Source organism: Anoplophora glabripennis, unplaced genomic scaffold, assembly GCF_000390285.2.
Source record: "Anoplophora glabripennis isolate ALB-LARVAE unplaced genomic scaffold, Agla_2.0 scaffold512, whole genome shotgun sequence".
In the NCBI taxonomy this organism is placed as follows: domain Eukaryota; kingdom Metazoa; phylum Arthropoda; class Insecta; order Coleoptera; family Cerambycidae; genus Anoplophora; species Anoplophora glabripennis.
In genome coordinates, this window is record NW_019416949.1 from 186,740 (window position 1) to 211,162 (window position 24,423).

Genomic DNA, 24,423 nt, shown 5'->3' on the forward strand with positions numbered 1-24,423 from the left:
TAATTGATGAAATTTTGCACTTACAACCTTTAACATGATGCAAAATTTCTATGCAATGATTTTTGCAGACTTTTCACATTACATATAATTTAATTCCTAGAAAAAAAAAAATCCTATGAACTTCTACTGAAACACATATTTCTCAAGTTTTTTTAGCTTTATTGATATGTTTTATAATGGTTGTAAGTGAAATGAGATATTTTTTCTTAGAAAGGTGATATTGAATTTGCAAAAAATAGTGCCAATAAATTTCCTAGATTCTTAGTGACAGTGACTTTCATCGTCTCCGTCACTGGTTGAAGTATTAATATATTAATTTTTTTCAGCACAAACAAAGAAGAAAACAAATGTTTCCAAACAATACTTTATAGGACTTTTACTTATTTTGGCCACAACAACTCAAATTTTAAGTTCGGCTAATTATAACACCCTGTATATATTTTTGTGTGGACAGTCAGTAAAATTTAACAAAATTGTCGTAGGTGAATAATACTGGTTACTATATTGATAATTCCAGCTGCATACAATCGTTGAATATGGGGGCAATTAGAAAAATTATTCATCATAAAACTATTTTTTTTTTAATGATTTAACACCGGAAAAGAACCAATACTTTTGACCAATTTTGCAAATTTTCAAGAATAATTTAAATGGTTATTAACTGTATCGAATTTGAAATTAAAGAAAAATTTAGGCTAATAATTTATCCAATCTGCCCTCTTAAATAAAGTTTGTCAGTGTCTCTTTGCTTTTTTATTCGATATTAAAAATCTACTTAACAAATAATTAATATCTAATGACAAAAAGACTAGTTAAGCATATCGTATATGTTAAAGCAAACTAAAACAGTAGAAGCTACTGAAAATACTTCACAACTTTACGCTTCAAAATTTTTAATATTTTTTTCAATTAAAATCGTTAACTTTTTAAGAAATTGTCAAATATGTGTTTGAATTCCAAAGGATTAAAAAAATAATATAGGTGTATATTATTATGTATAGAGCTTACTACTAAAGAAGAGTGAAAAATTAATCCAAAAACAGACAGTCAAGCAAGGAAAAAGGCAAAGCATGATAATATTCTACTTAACCCATTGGTGAATTTTATTCTATGCACTATTTTAATATTTATGTCTGTCGACACCTTCCTTTTAAGAGAAATATATAATAAATATGTTTTTCATAAAGTTTTTATCTATCTAATAAAAGAGTTACAATTATTAATAAAATTCAACACAACTACTTCAATATTCGTCAAATTTCCTAAACATAAAGTTTATACCTTCATACAAAAAAATAAATATATTTTAACTTACTTCCCATACTCCGTTGATCATCGTCGGTACAAATTGATCCATTGGGCTTGATATTGTTGATGGTATTACTTCTTCCCCCATATAGTCTATTCGGCACATCACAGTTGACTGGACTAGAGACTTTATAATCTAAAATACGTAGAAAAAGTATTAAAAATTATATCGTAACGGGCTTGCATAAGAAAATTCGGAAATGATCAATTTAGACAGAACTAGGAGTATAATCAAATATTTTTTCCTAATTTATATGTCCAGTTTCCACTGGAATAATATAAAAAACTAAACTTTGTGACATCACAACACTTAATTTAAGAAACGTCAACATGTAAAATCACTTTGTTCCCTGACATACTTGAACATAACGGGAAAAAAGTTGCCGTGTGCAAATTGTTTGACTCTTACAGACATTCACGTAACTCATCATAACATAAGCAATGATTAATAAGTGACTAGAAAGGCAGGAAAGTCAGTAATTATTAAAACATTTAAGAGGCAAAATGAAGCACTAAAGTTTTGATAGTCGTTTTTTATATAATTTTTTTTATATCAATATCATACTAGTAGTAGTAGTGGTATGAAAATTCACCTATCTTTCTAACTGGAACCACGCCCCATGCAGAGGACGATGTCGCAAAAGACTCATAACCCAGCGCAGCAATGAAGAGAGCGAGGAGTGGAAATTGTAAATTTCACCTTTCCAAATTTATCATCGTTGCGCTCAAAACTGCTCCAGGCGCCATAAACCGTTCCAGATGTCATAACCAATATCGTCAAAGACGATGCTGTCAATGGAAATCCTCAGAATGACACGGCATGTGATTGGAAAATTTTAGCGATCTTTTCAAATTCCCCATCATCACGCTTTAAAATGCTCCTAGTAGCCCAAACACACCCCGTCTCAGTAGTTTACATTGCCAAAGGCACGAACTAAAGGAGACAAAACTGTTACAGCTTCAGATTTCAGAGATAAAAAAATCTTCGATTTTGATGAAATCCAAACCAAACAAAAAAATAACAAAAGTAATTACATGAAAGTTGATACAAATGAATATCTAGTATCCAGAAACGTATAAATCAAAAGAAAGGCAAATCCAATAAGGGAAAATGGTGCCGTACTAAACTGGACTATGCACAAGAATCACTAGTGCAGATAACCCTACATGCGATCGAACGTCAGCCCAATCCATCGGTAGTTCAGTAACCAGCGGTCGCGAAATAGACACCAGAGTCGCAGACTCGGAAAAACAATTCAAAACACACAATTAATTACACAACTTCGCCAGTCTCCGTACAGTCCTGACGTAGCCCCCTGCGGTTTTTAGCTGTTCCCAAGATTCCCAATTCTGCTCAAAGGCACCAGTGCGACGACATAGACGATTGAAACGAATGTGACAACACTGAAAGCCATTCTGAAAACTTACTTCCAGAACTGCTTCTGGACTGGACGTGGAAGCACTGATGAGTGCATGTTGTTCAGTGGAGTGAGGATTACTTCGAAGGATGCCATGAGCCGAACGATGAAGAATAGTGCCAGTGCGGAGTTATGAATGCTGGTCAGATACTTTCGGGATACACCTTGTATATACCTTTACAATTTGAAATCCTTATTGAAGGAAAGATAAAGAAGTTCTGGTATATCAGAATTATAATGAATGCTAACAATTCTGCATTGTTTGAGTCACGCAACTTCTGTAAGAATTGGAGAAATAAATATGTACTTATACTCGTATGTTAATTTGTCTCAACAATAAATATTTTTATTATAAATCTGTTTTATAGAATATAATATACTGAAGTTAAAGATATTTATTTCATGAAATTTTGTTGTTCTCCGATTCAATATTACAAACAATCCGCAACTAAAATTAAGACGTTTGAACTACTCTATTAGATTTTTAACATCCTATTAAAATTATTTTGTTATTATTCGTAATTAATATCTAACGGTGTATTTAAAATTGAATTGCTCCTTTATGCTGGCAATCTAAAATAAATAAATGTTTAGGATAGACCTTTTATGGAAAAATTTTCCAAACTCACCATTTTTAGTTTTGGGTTTGTCGTTCAAACTCGACGCTAGATGCATCTGTTCCGCCCAAGTCGTCTTCTCCGAGTCGCAATGATTACCGATACAGCCCTGGGGAGTGCTCCTGTTCAAATTTTTCACGTAATCCGGCGGAACGTTTTCCAGTTCGTCACCTGCCGAACCGTAGCTTCTAAGCGTGTCCAAATTGTTCAGCATAACGGTGGCGCAGTTGTAGATTGGATCGTTCTGAGAGCTAGGAGTATAGGAAACGGGCCTGGGTGGACAGAGCGGCATGTCACGCTGATTGACTTCTAGGTTGCTAAGTTTCGAGCCTCGTTTGAACTCCGACATCTCGTGGGGACGCGTGGAATTCAACACGATGTTGTCTTTCAGGTTTTCATTGTTGATCATGTTGCGTCTCCTCCTGTTGCGTTTGTTGATCCAGCACTTGCACGATATGCAGAGAATTATTAATAGAAGGAGGGCCCCAGCGCCTATGCCGAAATAAATCAGCTCTTCCCAGGTTATGTTGTAGAAAGTCGTGGATATAGGGGTGTTGTAGATCAAGTTGGCGCAGTAGGTACCCGTTACATTCGAAGGGCAGATGCAGTGGAAGGATCCGATTTCGTTTATGCACGTTCCGCCATTTTGGCAGGGGGAAGAATCACACTCGTTCAAATCATATTCGCAGTATTCTCCAGCAAAGGCACGGCATTTACACAGCGGCCCTTCGTCTCCTTCCTCACATACTCCGCCATGCTTACAGGGGTTCGGAGCACAGTAACGGCCGTACTCGCATCTTTTCCCGCTCAGTCGAAGAACGCATTCACAAACGAAATCTCCTGCTATTGTAGGGGTACATTTTCCACCGTACAAACAAGGCGCGGAGGCACATGGGTCTGTGTCTAATTCACAAAGCGTTCCTTTGTATCGCGAGTGGCACTCGCATTCGTACCCGTTCTTAGTCTCACGGCAAGTCCCGCCGTTCATGCAAGGTTGAGAACCGCACGGCCCTGGTGGAACGAGGATACTGCTGGTATCGCAACTAAATTCAACATTGGCGAATCTTTTCAAAACGACAACCGAGTTCTCTCCAGATTTATGAAGGGGGACGGAGACTCGGGATATTCTAATATCGTCCATGCAACCCGAGAAGCCGCGTTGAACATCTTCAAAGCCAAGGATAGAAGGATGCTGGTGAACTTCGGCGCCCAGGTACATTTCGTCACTTTGAAGATTGAGAATGTCGCTTATACCGGGAGCCGAGCCTTGGGCACTGTGGGTGCCATCGATAACTATTTTTGCATTGTTGCGGTCCCTTTCTAGTTTTATCTCGTGCCAGCTACCATCAGATACGTAGATGTCTGATACGCGAACTATACCTTCCCCGCTACCTAGCTCGAAACGGTATTGTACTCCACCATTAACAATCTGAAAAACAATTGTGTTTTAAAAATACATAAAGATCACGCTACCTTCAAAATTTTGTAATTTAGATTGTTACATTTTCGTTAATTTTACATAAATTGGCATTTCATCACAGTTTTAAATATAAGTGTGGCAGAGAAATATTTTCTGACATTCATTTACAGAAAATTGGAAATGTTTTAATTAATTTTTATTTAAAAATATAAATATGGCAAAGTAAATACAGGTCAGAATTGCAAAAATTTTAGGTGGAATGGCACGCTAATTTTATATTACCCCCTTACAATCATGTCTTCAAGTATTCAAAAATATGCATTTATTCATAAATAGTACAAAATGGTACCGCAGGAGCCATTCTCGTGATTCATTTTGAATTCGAGGCGCTCTGTGACACTGTAAGTGGTACAACTTTGAATATTAAAGTTATTAAAGTATGTAAAGTATGTCAAAGAATCAATCAGCTAAACTTTGGAAAAAAATTAATATTTCGAAATGAAAGAATGACGGCAAAAAACCTGTGATTTTCGTCTGTTTTTTCACAATTCACAGAGAATTTACAAAATACATAAAAATATGTTTTGGGTCGCAAATTACTTGTCGTAAAATATTGAAATGAGCATATCTTTTAAAAATCACCCCTATTTGGGTTGAAAAAATGCCAAAAATGAAGAATTTGAATATTACCAATATTCTCTATTTTTGGGGATAATTCCCCCCCCCCCCCCAGTGCGCTTAAGGGTGGATTTTTTAATTCAACATAATTTCAGTCATGAGAATAAATCTTTCTTTGTATCAAGAATCATTCGATAGAAAAATTCACATGCTAATAGTTTTTATATTTATTGGTAATTTTCAATTCTTCATTTTGGGCGTCTTTTCAACCCCTAAATAGGGGTGATTTTTGAAAATTTTCAAAAAACTAGAAGCTATGCTCATCTTAATTTTTTACGAGTAATTTGAGACCAAAAAAATATTTTTATCTATTTTCTTTAGTTCTCTGCGAACTGTAAAAAAACGGGCGATTTTTGCAGTCACTTTTTGGAGTGAAGTCTTATCCTCCTTATCTCCTGTAAATGAATCCATAATAAAAAAAATCCTTTTTTATTTTAAACAACTTTTACGATTTTCGAATTTTTTTGTACTTTTTTCTAAAATACAAAACAAATTTCTGAACAGTTATTCACTTTAACTAACTTCTTTATTTGATTATATTACAGATTAGCAGTATGGATGATCCTGCTATCGTGCTCAGTACACAAAATTATTCAACTTGGCAATACTGTACAAAAATAAAGTTTCGGGTCAAACAATGAAACATTTTCTTTTGTATTTTTTTCTGTACAATTGAATAGTACAATTAATTTTTTAAAAAATTTAGACAAATTATCAACAATGTGTTGCGAGATTTTTTGTTTTTTTTTGCATTTTTGAGCATATTTTTGAATTGTGATTATACATTTTTTTTTATTTTACCAAAAAGTGTCAAAATGAAAAAAAATGAGCACCGGCAGAAGTCTGCATGATGAATTAAAAATATTTGTTTGAAAAAAAAAAAATTGTTTGGACTGGAAAAAGTAAACTTTTTAATTTTTTTATCTAAAAAAAATTGTGGTTATTTAAGATACAGGTACTAGTTCCGTCAAAATTAAATTATTTTTGTGGAAATGAAAAATAAGAAACGAAAAAAGAGAAAATAAAAAGGATTTTCGCATTTTTCTCGGAAATTTTGGGGTTATGTAAAAAAGTGACCTCTACGAAAGATACATCTACAGATTTTCGCATGATCTACAACTTTTGTATTGGATACTTTTTTTTAAATACAATTTTTCACCACGTTTATTTTTTTTTACATTCATTATAAGCCCCTCTCCCATTATTTTTTCTTTTTTTCCTTCTAAATGAGTTATTTCGATGGGTTATTTTTAATTTAAAAATAACGGTAACAATAAGTAATCAAAATTACCAAAACCTTAACTGCTTTTTGAAAAACTCACCTCTAAGATATTGTAATCGACTTTCCCCGCAGCATACATCAAATTCCCGGTCGGTTGCAAAGTCCTTATCCTTAGACTGAGGCTCAGCTGGTCCTCTATCGATTTTTTATTAATGATCCTGTACTGCGAGTAACTTTTCCCGCTGAACGAAATGGGATTTCTGGCGATGTAACAATTTTGATCGTGACATTTAGAGATGTCCACCTCGCAAGTGGGCCCGGCATAACCTTCCGGACACTGACAGGAATAGCCTACGGGAGAAGCGTCCGGAATGCATATCTTGTAGGTCGGGCAAGGTTCCCTGGCACACTCGTTGACTATAATATCACAACGTTCACCGCCGTAACCTTCCTTACAGATACACTCGAGTTTTTGATGGTGTCTCGGGGAAACAAAGCTCATAACGTCCGTAGAAACAGGTTCTATGATGGAAGCGTCGAGTATGTAATGGTCTTGACAAACGCCATACAAGCAGTATTTGTTGTTGCACTTCAATCTGATTATTTCCTCTACGACCAATTTCGTACTCTCCTCGAGCTCCTCCAAGTTGTCGTTTAGAGCTTTCCGAATTTCTTCCGACGAATAAAAACCGTCATCAGGTTTCCTGACGGTAAAAAGGACGTCCAAATCTTTATTGATGTACCGTTTTGCTCTTAGTAAATCTTCGTCGTTCGACGGTTGAACACTGATAATAACGACGTCTTTTAACCTGCAATTCATAGCGTTTCTTACGGCTCGCACGAAGCCTTTTCGGTGACTGAGGATGAACGATTCGGGGCTGACATCACGGAACCTTATGCCAACGGAACTTTCCAGCATACCATCAGATAGCGTCTCGACGTTAACTTTGACTATGCTGTAGGTAGAGAATTTTCCGTCAGTTACGGAAACATTGAGACGGTAATCTCCAACATCTAGGCGGGGCAAGGCGGTTAAAGTACCATCCGTTCGGTTTATTTGGAAAAGTTCATGAGTCGGGTAGGAAATACCCGCAGTAGGCGACAGAGAGTAAGTCAAAGTATCATATTGGTCCTGGTCGTTTGCGTACACCTTCCCGATTATGCCACCGGGATACTCGTCCAAGTACGAGTTGATGTTTATTTCCAGAGGGGTGATTATCGGTGGATACTGCGACTCTTCGATAACTTTAACGACAACCCAGGCGTCGGAATAGAGGGGCGGGCTGCCGTTATCGAACACTCGGATTTGTAGTAGGTACGTGTCTCTAATTTTATAGTTGAATTTTGTGGCGCTTCTCAGAACCCCGTCTTGGTCCAGTCGAAAGCTGTTCCCTTCATTTCCAATCCGGAAATCGAAGGTGTAAGGAACCGTGTTCGGGACCGTGTCTGCGTCAGTGACTGAGAATTTAAGTATCGGGTAGCCTAAAGGTTTATCCTCCTACAAGAAAAATTTACTTTAATACACTACATATGCTCATAAATACAGGTTGATTGTGTAGTTGGGATATTTATGGAAGTAATTTCTTGGATAGTATAGTGTTTAAAAAGTTACAAACTTAAAAATCAGAAATACGAGGGTTGTCATTTAAATTTCGGGAATAGAGATTTTGGTTCTTCCATCTGATAACTGACGTTCCTATTGTAATGTTCGCTTTTTGTCTTACTTTACTTACCAGAATGTTTTGACGTACAGGCGCTATTTGTGTTGTTTACAGTGATTCGAAAAATTCATCTCGGCCAAAAAATAAAATTAAGTCGTGAACATTTCCGTGCGATTATTTTGTACAACTTTGACGTGGATTATCTCAACAACAGTGTATCCTTGAATTAAATTCAACTTTTGACGATGAAGCACCATCAAAAACCACTGCATATCGGTGGTATATGAAATTCAATTCCAGAAAACATTGATGCTGTGCATGAACTGATATTGCAAGGATGTCATGTGACTTATCGTGAGACTGAGGCATCCTTGGGCATTAGTGGAACCAGCATATACCTACATTCAATATTGCATATACATTTGGCCACTAAAAAAAATTTGTTCACGTTGGATCCCACATATTTGATAAGTGCTCAAAAAAAAGCCTCGTGTTAATTGGTCCAAATACAATCACGGTGCTTCAAAATAGTGATGGGCAGAATCGAGTATTTTTAAGAATCGAGAACTCGGTTCTCGAATACTTTTAAGAATCGAATGATTATCCGAGACCGAGACCGAGAACCGAGTACTGGATAGAAGACTAGATCCACCGAGATGGTGGCGGTACTGCGCTCTTATAACGGCTATCATCTGACCACGTTGCATCGAACATCTTTTGGAACTTGTTTTTGTACTGTGATTGTGCTTCGGAACGTGTGAAAATGCAGAAAAAACGTTGCAGTCGATTCAAAGTGTTTTTGTTACGTTTGTGGATGTTATATGCTCGGAAAATGTGGAAAAATCATGACAAATGCACTCAAAGATGCGTTTTTGCGGTACTTTGGTTTTGCTGTAGTAAACACTGACAAGCCATGGGTACCGAAATTGTTTTGTAACGCGTGCAGAACAAAGCTGTACAAGTGGTCACTTGGTGAAAATATGTACTTTTCATTTTCTGTGCCAACGTTATGAAGAGAACAGAATAATCATATAGATGATTGCTACTTTTGCTCAATGAACCACAAATCACCGGATTACAAACAAGTAATCGACAATTTTTTGAAGAATTACCACAAGATTGGAGCTCGAATGTCTCTCAAGATACATTTTCTGCATTCACATCTTGATTTTTTCCCGCAAAACTTGGGCGACACGAGCGACGAGCAAGGAGAGCAGCTACATCAAGATATAGCGAAAATGGAAAGGCGATACCTAGGATTTTGGGACGAAGGCATGATGAGCGACTACTGGTGGACTCTAAGGCGTTAAACAGATCCCAAGCAATATAAAAGACTCAGTTAAACCGCTGTTCATTTCTGATTTATACTTTTTAATTCAATAAATGGCCGTTAATGGTCAAAAATAGTAAAATAAAGAATTTATTGAATATTTCGAAAACTAGAACCAATTTTAAAAAACGGGCTGCTGATTTGGATTCAGCACCTGAATTTACCTTGTAAACAGCTTTTGGTTGCTCAGGTCCAAAACCGTGTATACTTGTGATTAATGTTTTTAGTTATTTTATAATTATTGACTGATTATTTTTAAAATTAAGCTGCTGCTAATCATTAGTTTGGGATTTTATATTAAAAAAAGTAATGATAAGAAATATGCAATATGATCACTGTGCAAAAAGAAGTTTAAATTATTTGGCAATACAACAAATCTTAAAAAACATTCAATTTTTGGCCTCTAAAGCACATCCGCCCAGTGTCTAGTCCATCTATCTGCCTGTCGGGAGGGATACTCGTAACCTCATCAAGAATTCGCAAGTATTCGAGTGCCTGCATAAAAGTTCTCAAGAACAGCATGAATTTTTAAGAATCGAATCTTGCATTCGAATGCTCCCATCACTACTTCAAAACACATCTATGACATCATATTCATCATAACAGGTGACAAATCATGAATCTATGCAAATGAGCCCTAAAATAAACAGCATTCTTTCAAGATGAGCCAAATCCAACAAAAGTTGTTGGAAAAAAACGGACATGTAGTGCAATGTGGTACGGTCAACTTTGAATAGTACACAAACAATTTGTATGCTAGAAGTCTTCGGAAAAATAAGAGAAACCAACCCCCGAAGACGCATCATTCTCCACCAAGACAATGCGACCTCTCACACATCGGCTCAAACAAGAGACTTTTTGTGAACTGAAAAAGTTGAATTGACGAGTCATCTGCCGTATAGCCCTGATTTGGCACCCAATGACTTTTTTTATTTTCCCCTACATTAAAAATAAATTACAAAGTCAACATTTTCCGACAACTGAAAAAGCGGTTAATGCGTTCAAAATGCATGTTTTGGAAGTATCTCAATCGGATTAGAAAAAGTGCTTCGAAAATAGCTTCAAGCGCATGCAAAAGTGTATTGATTGTCATGGAAAATATTTTGTGAAAAACAATAAAGCTATATACGATGATTAATAATCTTTTTTGTTCTCTATTCCCGAAAAATAAAACAGAACCCTCGTACTTATATTAAAATTATAATATTTTTGAAATAATGCTGTGAGTATGTCCTGTCCTTATATTTCAATGTTGCATTTACAGAAAGATGAGTCGTGGTTAGTACTTGGATAGATGACCATTCGGGAAAGGTTTGCAATGCTTGTTCAGCTTCTAGTGGCCTGTACGTTGATGCATTCACAGAATTTATATTTTTTGGAATAAAAAGACATACTATCCCTCAGAATGGATGTAAAACCATAGCAATGTCTAAGCAATGTTAGGTAAGTAACAATTTCCTACCCCAGTACAACAAAATTTACAGGTTGCTCATCTCCTGGCGTCGATGATTAGCCATGTAGCAGAAAAATGCCAGAGTAAAATTAAAAAAGGCTACATCTATAAATGGTATGACCATTCTATATGTCTAGACCTTCGATCTGACAGAGAGCAACCCGCAATTGCACACGTATTATTGAAACAAGACCTATACCGGCATTACGCAATCAAAATCTATTTTAACGGAATATATTTCGGGACACTACTACCGTCATTGTTACTCAATGTCTAGACTTTGAATATGGCTAAACAGATAACAAAACGATCCGGGTCGGGCAATAGTCTGCAGAGTAGTTTCCAGCAATGTTACTTTTATAGAAATTGTTCGAAGTTATCCCTGTTTTGGTGGAGCCAAAGATGTGTCTCGTGCTGAAGTTAATGCTCATTGTGCTGTACTTTCGTTTTGACGTTTAATTTTTCACATTTATTAACAAGTTCGATGCCAGTGGACGCTTATAAGCGCCTACCTGACTTATGCGTGAGCGCCGCAGGCACTTTAAAGAGCCCGGAACAACCTGTCATGAAGTGGCAAAAGCCATGCTAGGAATAAAAACAGGATGCTTCTGAATACCCAGCAGCAATAGGGTGTTGTCAGTAAACCATAGTGTTGCAACACACTTATAAGCGAGTTTTCAAGTAGCCGTTTGAACTATTTTTACAAACTCCCAAGAAAAAGGTAAATTTAGTTCTAAAGACCTGTGTATAATTGCGATGCTGCTGCCGCATTTTGACCACACTCCATGTAAATTAATATAATTGATAAGATTTCACAACGCAAGCGAAATTGTTTCCATACTTTGTACTCGCTAAAGGACAGGAGATGATTTAAAATTGATTTAAATTTTGTAGGTTTTGTTTCTCTTAAAAAATTTTTAATTTTTGTGGGTGTACATGCTGTTTCAAAAAATGTCTCTCAACTTAAAAATTACCCTATATATAATTTACCTGTATCACGGCAGTGTAATTTATTTGTGAGAACAACGGAGGATTGTCGTTGGCATCTGAGATTTCTATATTTAATAGCGTCTGCCGGGAAAGTACCGGTACACCATTATCCTTCGCCAGGATCTCCAGTACATAGCTTGATATTGTTTCTCGGTCCAATTCACCAGCCACTGACACGTAACCACTTTTTTCGTCTACGTCGAATTGATTTAGGTTGTCTCCTCTTATTATCGAGTAAGACACTTCACCGTTCTTGTCGCTATCCAGATCTGTTGCAATAATCTGAAAATAGGTATGTTTAAAGTCGATTCTTTAACATATAAAATTATACAGGGTGTAATTTTAAGTGGGGGGAAGTTCTTTAGGGGTAAATAATTGTAATAATAATAATATTAATAATAAATTCCGTATTGTCGGCATTGTGAAAAAAATTTTTAGTTGCCCGCAGATAATCCATGTACGGACAATTCCCGTACGGTTAATCAGGTTCTCATATTTATTTTCACTAAAATCAAAATATAATTTGTATAGTGCAGATTTGTGTCCTGTTAAATTTAATCATTTAAAGTTAAATGTAATAAATGATTTGAGCGGTGTAAGTACAGCTTTATAAAATTATTTATTTCAGTGTATAGTGACGGTATGGTGTGTTTATGTGTCTTCATTGTTAAGTTTCTTTGTGATATTATGAAAAAACGTGTATACGAATTGAGAAACATGAGATTTGACAACAATGCATGCCATAGCTCCCAATTGCATATGTTCTTGCGGCTGGCATGCTGTTGTTTGAGGTTAGGTTAGAGAAAGATGAGATTTGATAACAATGCACGCCATAGCTCCCAATTGCATATACTCTTGCGGCTAGCTCACTATTGTTTAACCTTACACTAACCTATGAAATTTACACAAAACGGTTAAAAAAAACAATTTTCACAATGCAATTTGAGAAAACGAACTTATGACATCTGTTCCTAAAAACCAATAGTAGCCTTCGTATAATTCCTCCCATTTAAAGTTTCACCACACAATACCACATTAAAGTTTGTTCAAAAAATTATTTCTCTTACTATAGAACTTACTTGTAATATTTTATCACCGACTTGAGCATCTTCCCTAATCCTGGCACTGTACGATGCCTGCGTGAACACAGGGGCGTTGTCGTTGCAATCCGTTACGGTGATATTAACCGTGGCCACATTGCTCAAGGGAGGAGTCCCTCCGTCGACAGCTTGGATTGTCAAGAAATAATCCTTCGCTCTCTCGAAATCCAACATGTCGGCTATCGAGATGACCCCCGTTTTATTATCGATGGTAAACTTCTTGTGCTCGTTACCTCCTATGACAGAATAATAAACTTCGGCGTTGGCCCCGATGTCTTTAGATGTTGCGAGAACCCGGACGACTTCCGTTCCAATCGCATCTATTTCCGGAACGGTGGCGAAGTAGTATTTTGTTTCGAATTCGGGTGGATTGTCGTTGATATCCTGCACATTTACGATAAGGTACGCCACGCTGGACATTTGTGGTGTGCCTTGGTCAACGGCTTGTATAGTTAAATTGTACGCGGCTCGCAGTTCTCGATCTAATGGTTTGGCCAATGTAACGATTCCACTATCGGCGGCCATGACAAAGTGGTCGTTGAAGGAGTCAATGAAAGAATACTTAATTTTTTTGTTGATGCCGATATCGGCATCTGTGGCGTGGATCTTGGTGACCAAAGTGCCTATTTCAACATCTTCCGGTAAAGCAACAGAGTAATAGGGTAGAGAGAATAGCGGTGCATTATCGTTTAGATCGGATACGAAAAGTTCTATCTGCGAAGAACATTCCCAACTCGATTTTTCTTTGTCGTGTACGTGCGCAGTTAGTAGGTACTTGGATTGCTTTTCTCGGTCTAGATACGTGACCGTCTTTAACAGACCGGTTTCTTTTTCTAATATAAAGTTCTCAGAGCCTTCGCCTGTTAAAATATAACGTAGTTGGGAGTGTTCCGGACCGTCTATGTCGGTGGCTAGCACAGAGAGTACATACGATCCTGGTAGGATGCCTTCTGATAGTATTTGCCTGTAGCGGTATTTCAAACAGTAGGGTGGATTATCTATAAGAGAAAGAAATTTAATTATATACAGGGTAGATTAGATTTTGATAACACTCAAGGGGGGACATGGGGTTTTGTGATAACTAGATTTAGGAGTGAATTGAAATTAAATTATGTAGCGATCTTAACCCAAATTTTAACTCTGTAACAAGGAAAACCGTAAAAATTTGAAAAATTAATATCAGTAAGTTAATATTCCACTACTCAAGGAGGTATATTGGGGTCCGAGGGAAGTGAGGAGCGCAGGGGGGGATCCTATGCTTTTCTTATGGGACTAAAGCCCACTGCCAATTTAAAAAATTTAAATTCTATTGAAATTATTTGCGACAAACATTATCCATATAGCAAATAAATCTACTCATATGCACATAGCATACATATTGACTAATTAACAACTTAAAAGTATCATATTTAAGTAGTTTTGTAGAGAGAGTACATTTACTATTCTCGTATTTTGTTTTATTCCTATATATTATTAGTTGACGTTGACGGCTAACCAACAGTCACCGTACTTATGTTAAGATTTTTGAGTATAAACCTTGTATGTACCCACTGTACATCATATTCGTTAAATAAAACCTATATTGGTTTACACTGGCGCCCAAGGTGGGGCTCCAGTGTAAACCAATATAGGTTTTATTTAATGAATATGATGGTACAGTGGGTAAATACAAATTTATATTCAAATAACTCAACACAAGTACAGTGACAGTTGGTTAGCCGTCAACGTCAACTAATAATACATAGGGATAAAACAAAATACCAGAATAGTAAATAGTACTCTCTACAGTTTTAAATTATATTTAATGAATGCATAAAGACTAAGCAGATGTGGCAACAGTGCTAATAATTGAATAGCAGTTGTACACACTACGAACCTACAGACCTCGGACATCGGAGACATTGCCTGTCAAATTCGGGTAAAGATGTGTACGCATTCAAAAATGTATTGTGTGTAAACTATGTACAATATAATTATTATACAGGTATATAGCAAATATATAGTATTATTCTCGTGAAGATTTGTATCCTTTATTTAAAATCCGTAAATCATGTGAACTGGTAAAACAACGAGAATTATGTTAATTTAGTTCTAAAGAAATGAAATGACACTCGCGCCCATCTCTCGTCCGAGTTAAAGAAAATGTTGGATGCAATTTTGAAAGTTCTGTGATAGAAATTACATTATTACTCACTGTTCGTGTTTTTAATCTCTATTTTAGTATAACTAATTTTTTAGATATAAAGTTTGCTGAGAAATATTTATGTTCCTTTGTTATTCCGTACAAATGCTTTTATCTCAATTATTACTAATCAAGTAAAGAAAACTTTATGTAACCCTAAATATTGCTGGGTAATGATTACGATGTTTTTATAAACCATTAAATATATTAAAAGGATTTATCAACTGTATTTTTTATTCTAATAAATATATCACAGTTTCCTAGTCTTTTTTAATTAATCTAGTTTTTTAAAAACATTACAAAAAATCATCTGTTGTGGATAATCTATTGTTGATAACAATGTACATGGGATTTAGGAAAAATGTATATGTTTGAAATCAATTTCGTTTTTATCAAATCTTTCAAATGTATTCCCTCCTTGCTGTCAGCTGATTGCGACGTTGCCACATTAATCCTCAAGTCAATCCAAAATGCAATTATAGGTTTCTGTTTCTAATTAATACAGCTGTACTATGTTCAAAACTTACATTAGTTTTACATTAAAAATAAGATAATACTGTGTACTATCTATGGAAAAGTTTTGTTTCACAATTTCTACATTTTTTTCTCAGTTATGGGCAAAAAAGAGCCGCACTATCCATCTTCGCTATATAAACCTATTTTAAAATGAAAAACTTTCAACAACAATATCTCAAAACCTAGATTAAAAAAAATTTCAAAAAAATATGACGCATAGAGGAAGCAGTAGGTAATATGCTATATAAATTTCAAGTAGATCTGTGCATTTGAGTAAATCCGATATATATCCTTAAAATGCGAATCAGTTACTTAATTTATAAAAAAAAAAAATGCAAATAAACATTTACCACATTATTGAAAGGTACTAAATAATTAGTTATTACAAAATATATTTAGACAACAACCTGCCAAGTTAAACTCGTCTTAATCTTCCTATCCACATGTACACAACAACAGTCACCACTTTAAAGATTCCCACACTAAAAATCTAACTTCTAACCACATCACATTATAAAATAAATTAATTTAAAAGATAGGTTGCCATACACAAACAATAAATATTAAAATTGAAATGTGAAATACATATTCTGATTTTGTTCTGTTGATGTATCATCTAAAAATAATTATTATTTAACTTGTTTTTTCATAATGTTCTGGTCAAAAAAGACAAATTATGTTAGTCCAGTTAAATGCGCCTTTAAATCGCAATTTTGGCCAACTTGCCTGAACTTTTTTATATAACGGTATACAGGGTGATTTCACTTTAAATACAGAAACTGTAGGACTACATTCATTACCGAAAAATAAGTAGAGTTTGTTCTATAAACTTTTTTCCTGTATGACTTGGTATTCGAGATAGAGGGTGTTAAGTTAAAATACAAAAAAATATATATTTTCTGCCTTATCTTTCATAGTGCACTGACAGAATTAAATGATATTTACTACAGCATATTCACTTAATTAGACCTTTTATTGAAAGTAATATTAACCTTGTGGCTGTAACCAGTAGTCCAATTAAATAAGCCTTTAAATCGAAATTTTGGTCAACCTGCCCGAATTTTTGATATGAGTTAGTTTGAGGTATATTATAACTTATAACAATAAGTGACAGTAATTTTTTGTTCAACCCCCGGCCAAGGGTGAAAAAAGATAAAACAAAGGAGTTTTTCAAGATAAATCAAAAGGGGCAAGGGCTAGAAAATAAAAGTTTCTTATAAAAGTTGTAAAGCATACAATTCTACATAAAAATGGCATCTTGACTTTTTCTTGTACTATTAAAGTTAACAGAGTTAGGGAGGCTAGAAGTTAAAGGAATATTTCAGAAATTTAAAAAATCATAACGAGCAGAAAAACGAATGAATTTTGTATTTTTTTTTCAATCTACTCTAAAAAATGTAGACATTTTTTTTAGCGGTGGAAAAACATATTTACGGGGTGAAATACACCCTCAAAGTTCGCCCCCCAAAACAGTTTTTCTAAATTTCTGGAGTTCTAATCAATATTTTGAAATGAAACAAAATGAAAATTACTTATGATAAAAAACAAATATTTCATAAGTGATTCCTAGTTTGGGGGTTGCTACCCTTATTTTTTATTTTAGAAAAACTATACTTTTTATTTATAAAAAAATCATATTTACTCAAAAAGAATTAAAAATATGATTTATGTAAACAAATTGACAAAATTAAATTGACCTGTTTCGGGGTTTTCAACGTTTTTCAAGGTGAACAACAAATTTGAAATTGTTATAACTTTCTTATTAAAAATTAAAAAATATATCTATTTCTCTGCAAAGAAAGGTTATGTAGAATTGTATGCTTTACAACTTTTATACGAAACTTTATTTTCTAGCCCTTACCCGTTTTGAATTATCTTGAAAAATCCCTTTGTTTTATCTTTTTTCACCCTTGGCCGGGGGTTGAACAAAAAATTACTTATTAACATACCTCAAACGAACTCATATCAAAAATTCAGGCAAGTTGACCAAAATTTTGATTTAAAGGCTTATTTAATTGGACTACAGAGGCGTACTACCGGTGGTGCCGCCTCATTTTCTGAGGAAAAAATACGCCACTGGTGGTTTTTTGTAGAAATAATGTTACATTCAGGGACTGTTACATTAAATTAATGAAAAATATTTCTTGGTATTTTCTAATAGTAGCAGCCAAACGGAGATATTTGGGCTTGTTTTTACGTTTTATTGAATTTTCCTTATAAATAATCCGTTTATTTGATGAAAACCTCTGGTATTAACCAGTGATGTGCTAGTAAAGTGCCCGCCAACTTTTGCCAAGAAAAGAATACACCACTGGTGGCTTTTTGTACAAATAATTTTATTTCTGCAAAAAATATAAAACTAAATGATAATATAACATTAAAAAAAGTTGTTTTAATGTTGTTAAATCAATAAAAATTGACAATTAAAAAACTAAAATTATTATAACTTTTTTATTAAAAATAAAAAATATCTATTTCTCTAAAATTAATGTATATATTTTTTTTGAATAAACTGAAAAAAGAAATTTTTGAAGTTCACTCATTTTTCTGCTTACAATTTTTTTAAATTTCTCATATCATCGTTTAACTTCTAGCCTTCCTAAATCTGCTAATTTTAATAGTAGAAAAAAAAGTCAATAGATAATTTTTTGTAAAATTTGAGGGTTAGTTCATTAAATATTCTCTATATCTAAGAGTTATAGATTTTTAGATATTAATTTTTAAAGAAAAATTCGACAGATGCAAGGATCAGTACCTTCCGAGATATCAATAGTGGCGATTCCTGGTGGGACACCCTGTATACCTCAAATAAACTTTTATAAAAAATCAGGCAAGTTGACCAAAATTGTGTTTTAAAGTCCCATTTCATTGGATTATAATGTGTAAAAACCACAGTGTGAAGTTAGCGGTCCCCAACAATTTTTCTATTAAAAAATTAAGCTTACTTATTTTTAATTTTGTTTTTATATCTAATTTTTTGGGCAGACAAGCTATAAATTACACTAAGATTAAGATTCACGCTATTCTTGTTTATTCTCATTTTTCTATAAATCTAATGAAAATAGCTTAAAACTATAAAAAAAATAAATTAAAATATTTTCTCTACTCATTTTCAAAGCAAACTTCTATAAACTGGTAAATTAAAAATTTGTATAGTCGTATAAATATGAATCGTCAAACATTTTTATTTAAAAAAACATTTCAAATTATTAATTAAAGTAGCAATTAAGGCCTGTAAAGAAAAATAAAAAAACAGTTTAAAAATATAGTACTCACCATTAGCATCTAGAACAGTAACCGCCACATTGGTAGTGTCAGTGAACAGTCCGTCAGTAACAATGATTTCCAGGTTATAGTTTCCGACTTTCTCCCTATCCAGCGTCTTAGCAACATAAACTTCCCCAGTCTGCCTGATCTGAAATTGCGAACTTGGATCTCCCGATATTATATAAAACTCCACTGGTGTTGACAAATCACTATCGGCATCCTTAGTGGACAGCGTTTGTAGCACGGTGCCCGGCAAGGCATCCTCCATAACTGAACTGTTATACAACGGTTCTTTGAAGAGAGTAGGGCTGTCGTTGGAATCTTTAAGTTTTATTATGATGGTGGTTCGTGCCGAGTGTTTTGGTGTACCATTGTCGGTTGCCGTTACATAAAATTTATATTCGGCTTTGGTTTCTTTGTCTAACTGAGCTATGGTGCTTATCCAGCCATTGTGGGAGTCTATCGCGAAGAAGTTAGTGGTGTCACCAATGTCGGAGCCGAAATTGTACCTCACTTCCCCGTTACTGCCTTGGTCTTGGTCATGCGCAACCACTGAGAATGATAATAAAGGGAAAATTAGCGATTACCTTCTATTATTAAACATATTCATCCGTATTACGGAGCATACATTTCCAATAAACTAGATTTGTTATCAAAAATTAATTTTTTTAAATATCTTGAAAAAATTTAACATTTGGCAACACTGTACCATTATTGCACTGTGACGTCATTGTAAACTTATTGTAAATGGACGTTACTATTATTCTTATCACTTTTCAAACACTGAATTGAAGCAATTATACAGGGAGCGAATTTAAATGGATGCCAGATTTTTTAGGAGTGTTTCTAAGAATAGTTATTTGAAATAATTTTTTTTAATGACTATAAGACCCTTAATTATAAATTAATCCTAATCAATGCAGAATAACTGGGATGACAATCACAATTAACATAAGACAAAAAAAATAGTACCGACCTCTCAAAACAGATGTTCCTTCAGCAACGTTTTCCCCTAGATAGAGAACGTAGGTGTTACTTTCAAACACCGGGGCATGGTCGTTTTCGTCCTGAACTTGCAGTACAATTTCTGCTAAAGCTGTCAAAGGAGGACTGGAGTCGGACAGAGCTAAAACTCCGATGAGGTGGAAAGTCTGCGCTTCAAAATTTAAAGGTCTAGCCAAGGAAACTTGACCTTGAGAATCTACGTGGAATTGTGGGCTTTCGTCATAGTCGGAGATTATTTGGAAATTGACGGTTGTGATGTTTGATACGATTTTGAGACGTGTAATTATTGTACCTGTAACATAAATGATTATATGTTTGAAGTTATTTATTCATGGCATAATTTTTGTATTTTCTCTGTTTATTTAGGATTTTACCACAGTTGAAAAAGTTTATAATCAACATTTATATCAAACACTTTCATCGTTGTTAAACAATTTTAGCCTAACTAAAAATTTCACGTAGAAAAAGGCGAACAAATTTAATATATTACTGTTATTGAAAAAAAAAAAAAAAATATGGAAAATAGGTAACAAATTTAACATTAGAGATGTTTTTTAGACAATTTGTACTTTATGAATTTTTTTTATTAAAATTAAGAAATGAAAAAAGTTTATGTCACTTGTCAGAATAGATGAATAGAGATTATATAGAAAAGCGGGAATTTAATAAGTCAAAAATTTGAGAACACACTTGTGAAATGTATGCTATCTGAAAGAGAACAATTTCAATTTGTGCTAAGACATTAAGAAAACACTTTTCAGAAATTGTAATTTTAAACTAATTATCGTATTCATGACCATGAAACCAGCCATAGGCTGATGGCTTATCTTAGGGGCCAGAAATCAAAAGGGCAGTGAAATCCAAAATGGTGCTGATTTAAGACAGACTTCATCTGGACCACCCACAGAGCTGCCATATCCTGTGATCGAACGTCAACTTGACCTTCAATACCCAGGGTTCGGAACCTGGCCAGAGTGTGTACTCGATCTAAATTATTGCCATTTTTGCATTGTATAGAATCTTGCAGATCAATAATCAATACTACTTATTGTCATTAACTATATAATCAATAAATCTAATATTTTTACAAAATATTCTCTCTAAAAATAGCAAACTGAGCTCAAAGCTCTCATAGCTACTCAAGCTATACCCACTTAGGTCCGTCCTACTTATGGCAAAGACCCTTCAAGGGTACCCAGCTTTTAAGTTGATATACACAAGATCTCTAAAGCTGCCATACACACGCCCATGCTCACAGGCACTCTATGGGGGCCTCAAACAATAAACTTTAGCTATAAACAGTTTTGGATCTACCAAGAATTAGATTAGATTGTGTCAAACAACTATTTTGTGGGCTACAACTCCGTCAGATGTTGACATTATTCGTCAGCATAATCACAAGACGCGAATCAGTTTTAAACATATCAGTTTTCACCAGGATGCCAATAAGTAAGGCAACTGAGAAATGATTTAGCTATTTGGATGTCCATGTTTTGAGTGTGGGTAAAATATGTAACCTACAAAGTATGTCATATTTTAGAGTCCAATCAATCTGCTATGGTCTAATGTTAAATTTACAAAAAATACCACGTGGAAACAAAAAATACGGTGATATAGGAAAAAAATTCTAAGAGAGATATTGAAAAAACCGTCAAAAATCGACTTTTTTTGTTTTTACTGTGTCTCTTGCAAATTAAGGTTTTGGAACTTGTTACTTGATGTAAAGTAGCCTTCGGCAAGCAAAAGAAGTGCCTCTTTTTAAAATTAAAAAATATTAAAAAATTTTCGAGTTGTATTTGATTTTTCGAAAAAAAGGTCACCTCGAAAATGGGCTTTTCTTGCTAGAAGCTACCCCAGGGTTTTTGTATGTGGTCCAGAAGCTGAGATAATCAAGATTTTTGAACGGCCGAGTAGCATTACTCTGCCGCCCGCTACTGTTAGCTCGCGCCGAGATCGAATACTTCGGTTTAACACACAATTAAAAATGAAAAATGAACTACAGTATTTTTTATTGAAAATGTAAGTCTTCAACTTCAATCTCTGTAAGAATGTAGCAGTTAAATAGCGGCCTGTGGAATTTTTGAAAATAAAAATTATTTCGGCTTCAAAAGGTCGTAGAGCAAAAGTTCTTTTTAAATTTGTGTAAATATACCACCAATCAATTCCTGTAATAGACATTATCGAAAAATTAAAATCGAAATAGGTATTCAAGAAAAACGTGACCAAAAAATTTGTACTTTTTTCAAAGACATCTCTTTTGTACCATGAGAGTACAACTATTAAGGAAAAAAATAAGCCTTGATTCTTTTTTCTACGATTATTCGTAGAGCAAGAAGAGTCGATTTTCGAGATGACTTTCTTTTCGAAAAATCGATATAACTTGAAAATTTTTTAATATTCTTTAATTTTAAAAAGAGGCGCTTTTTTTGCTTGCCGAAGGCTACAGTTCCAGACAGTAACAAGTTTCAAAACCTTAATTTGCAAGAGATACAGCAAAAACAAAAAAGTCGATTTTTGACGGTTTTTTCAATATATCTCGAAAAGTAATATAGTAATCGATATATTTAAAAATTGGAATCGTTAGGTTTTTTGACAGCTACATCTTTCTCATTTAACTTTTTTCGATTGGAGTTCAAGTTTTTTTTTATTAGCGAAAAAACGTTTTTTTGACTTCTATGAATTTTTTAGGTTAAGTTCGCCGTTTATGCGCCATAAGAAAAAACAATATCTTTCTTAGAATTTGTTTTCCTATATTACCATATTTTATGTTTCCAAGCGGTATTTTTTGTAAGCTCTTCTACCTATTGATTTGACTATTGATTGTTAGTGTAACTACTGTCAGAGAGCAACCTACTAATCTGTAGGTACTATAAATGCATGACTAGTTTGTACTAGTGAAATCAAGCTTTTAACTACATAATATTATTGTAGAAAACAACTATCGTGATTCTACTAACAAATGATCTTGGCTGTTTACTAGATATACCATACCATTTGTTAAGAGTTTATCTCATCTATTGCAATACAAGTCATGCCTTCATAGTACTTATACAGGTTCGGAAAGTCCCCATGGTTCATCGGCCGTTAAGTGAGAGCGATAAAGTAAGTCATAGAAATCTGTGCGATAGAGAAGGACGGCTATAATGAAGGCGTCTCATAGTCACCGCCCGTTTCGCCCTTCCACAAATAAGATCCACTTCCACTTGTAATTCAGCGACCGGTGGTCATCTTTACTTTCGTCGTTTGCCTTTTCTGTAATAGATGTCACTACTTATACAATTCCGACTTCAGTATTCCGATATGTTAATACAATCCATTAACAGAGGACAGCACAATTTGTCTAAGGTGAGGTGCAGCCCTAGAAAGAGTGATGCCAGATCTACAAATTTTTTGGAATTGGGGAAATAGGGAATTTTGCTTTTTTTCTTGGGATTTTTAAGTCATTTTAAAAAGTATACTTAAATAACAACTAAATGAACTTTAAATGCAACTGAGCACTATACTCCATTTGAATAACTTCTCAGTAGGGGAAACAAAGTCACTAGATTTACAAACAGAGGTATCTACTAGCTACTGTAAAAAGTTTTTTTTGTTACGCGTTGTGTTGCCCTCTGTTAACGGATTGTATTAACATATCGGAATACCGAAGTCGGAATTGTATAAGTAGTGACATCTATTACAGAAAAGGCAAACAACAAAAACAAAGATGACCACCGGTCGCTGAATTACAAGTGGAAGTGGATCTTATTTGTGGAAGGGCGAAACGGGCGGTGACTATGAGACGCCTTCATTATAGCCATCCTTCTCTATCGCATGGATTTCTATGACTTACTTTATCGCTCTCACGTAACGGCCGATGAACCATGGGGACTTTCCGAACCTGTATATTAGTAGACTTCTGTAGGTATAAAGCAGCTTTGCCAGCCGTCCCGATTTTTAACTGAAAATTAAATGTCCTGCGCAGGACACGCTCAGTCCCGCTTTTCCTGCTCTTTTTTTTAGGCATCAATTATTTTCTACAGGTCTGTTATTAAGTAGATATTTCCTGATTACGTCCCTTTTTTTTAGACACCGATATTTGTTTTCTAGATATCCCGAGACCTTTTTTTCTTTAGTAGTTAAAAACTATCGATTATATACGTTTTTTCAGTATGTCCCGTTTTTGGACGAAAGAATTCCACTTTTTTCAAAAGTGGTTTTAAAAGGTTTCAAAATCCCGCTTTTCCCGAAAACAATTTGGCAACGTTGGTATAAAG

General features: G+C 34.6%; 1 protein-coding gene across 5 annotated transcripts in view; it reads right to left on the reverse strand.

Moving 5' to 3' along the window:
- LOC108910365 (fat-like cadherin-related tumor suppressor homolog) overlaps positions 1–24,423 on the reverse strand; it is a 151,252-nt gene that overhangs the window by 11,971 nt on the left and 114,858 nt on the right. For all 5 annotated transcript variants that reach the window (XM_018714945.2, XM_018714943.1, XM_018714942.1 and 2 more), the window contains 7 exons: positions 20,139–20,459; positions 19,172–19,714; positions 13,177–14,195; positions 12,098–12,379; positions 6,764–8,161; positions 3,356–4,772; positions 1,316–1,444 (listed from right to left, as the gene is read on the reverse strand). In XM_018714945.2, the coding sequence (XP_018570461.1) occupies positions 1,316–1,444; positions 3,356–4,772; positions 6,764–8,161; positions 12,098–12,379; positions 13,177–14,195; positions 19,172–19,714; positions 20,139–20,459 (5,109 nt within the window). The remainder of the gene's footprint in view (positions 1–1,315; positions 1,445–3,355; positions 4,773–6,763; positions 8,162–12,097; positions 12,380–13,176; positions 14,196–19,171; positions 19,715–20,138; positions 20,460–24,423) is intronic.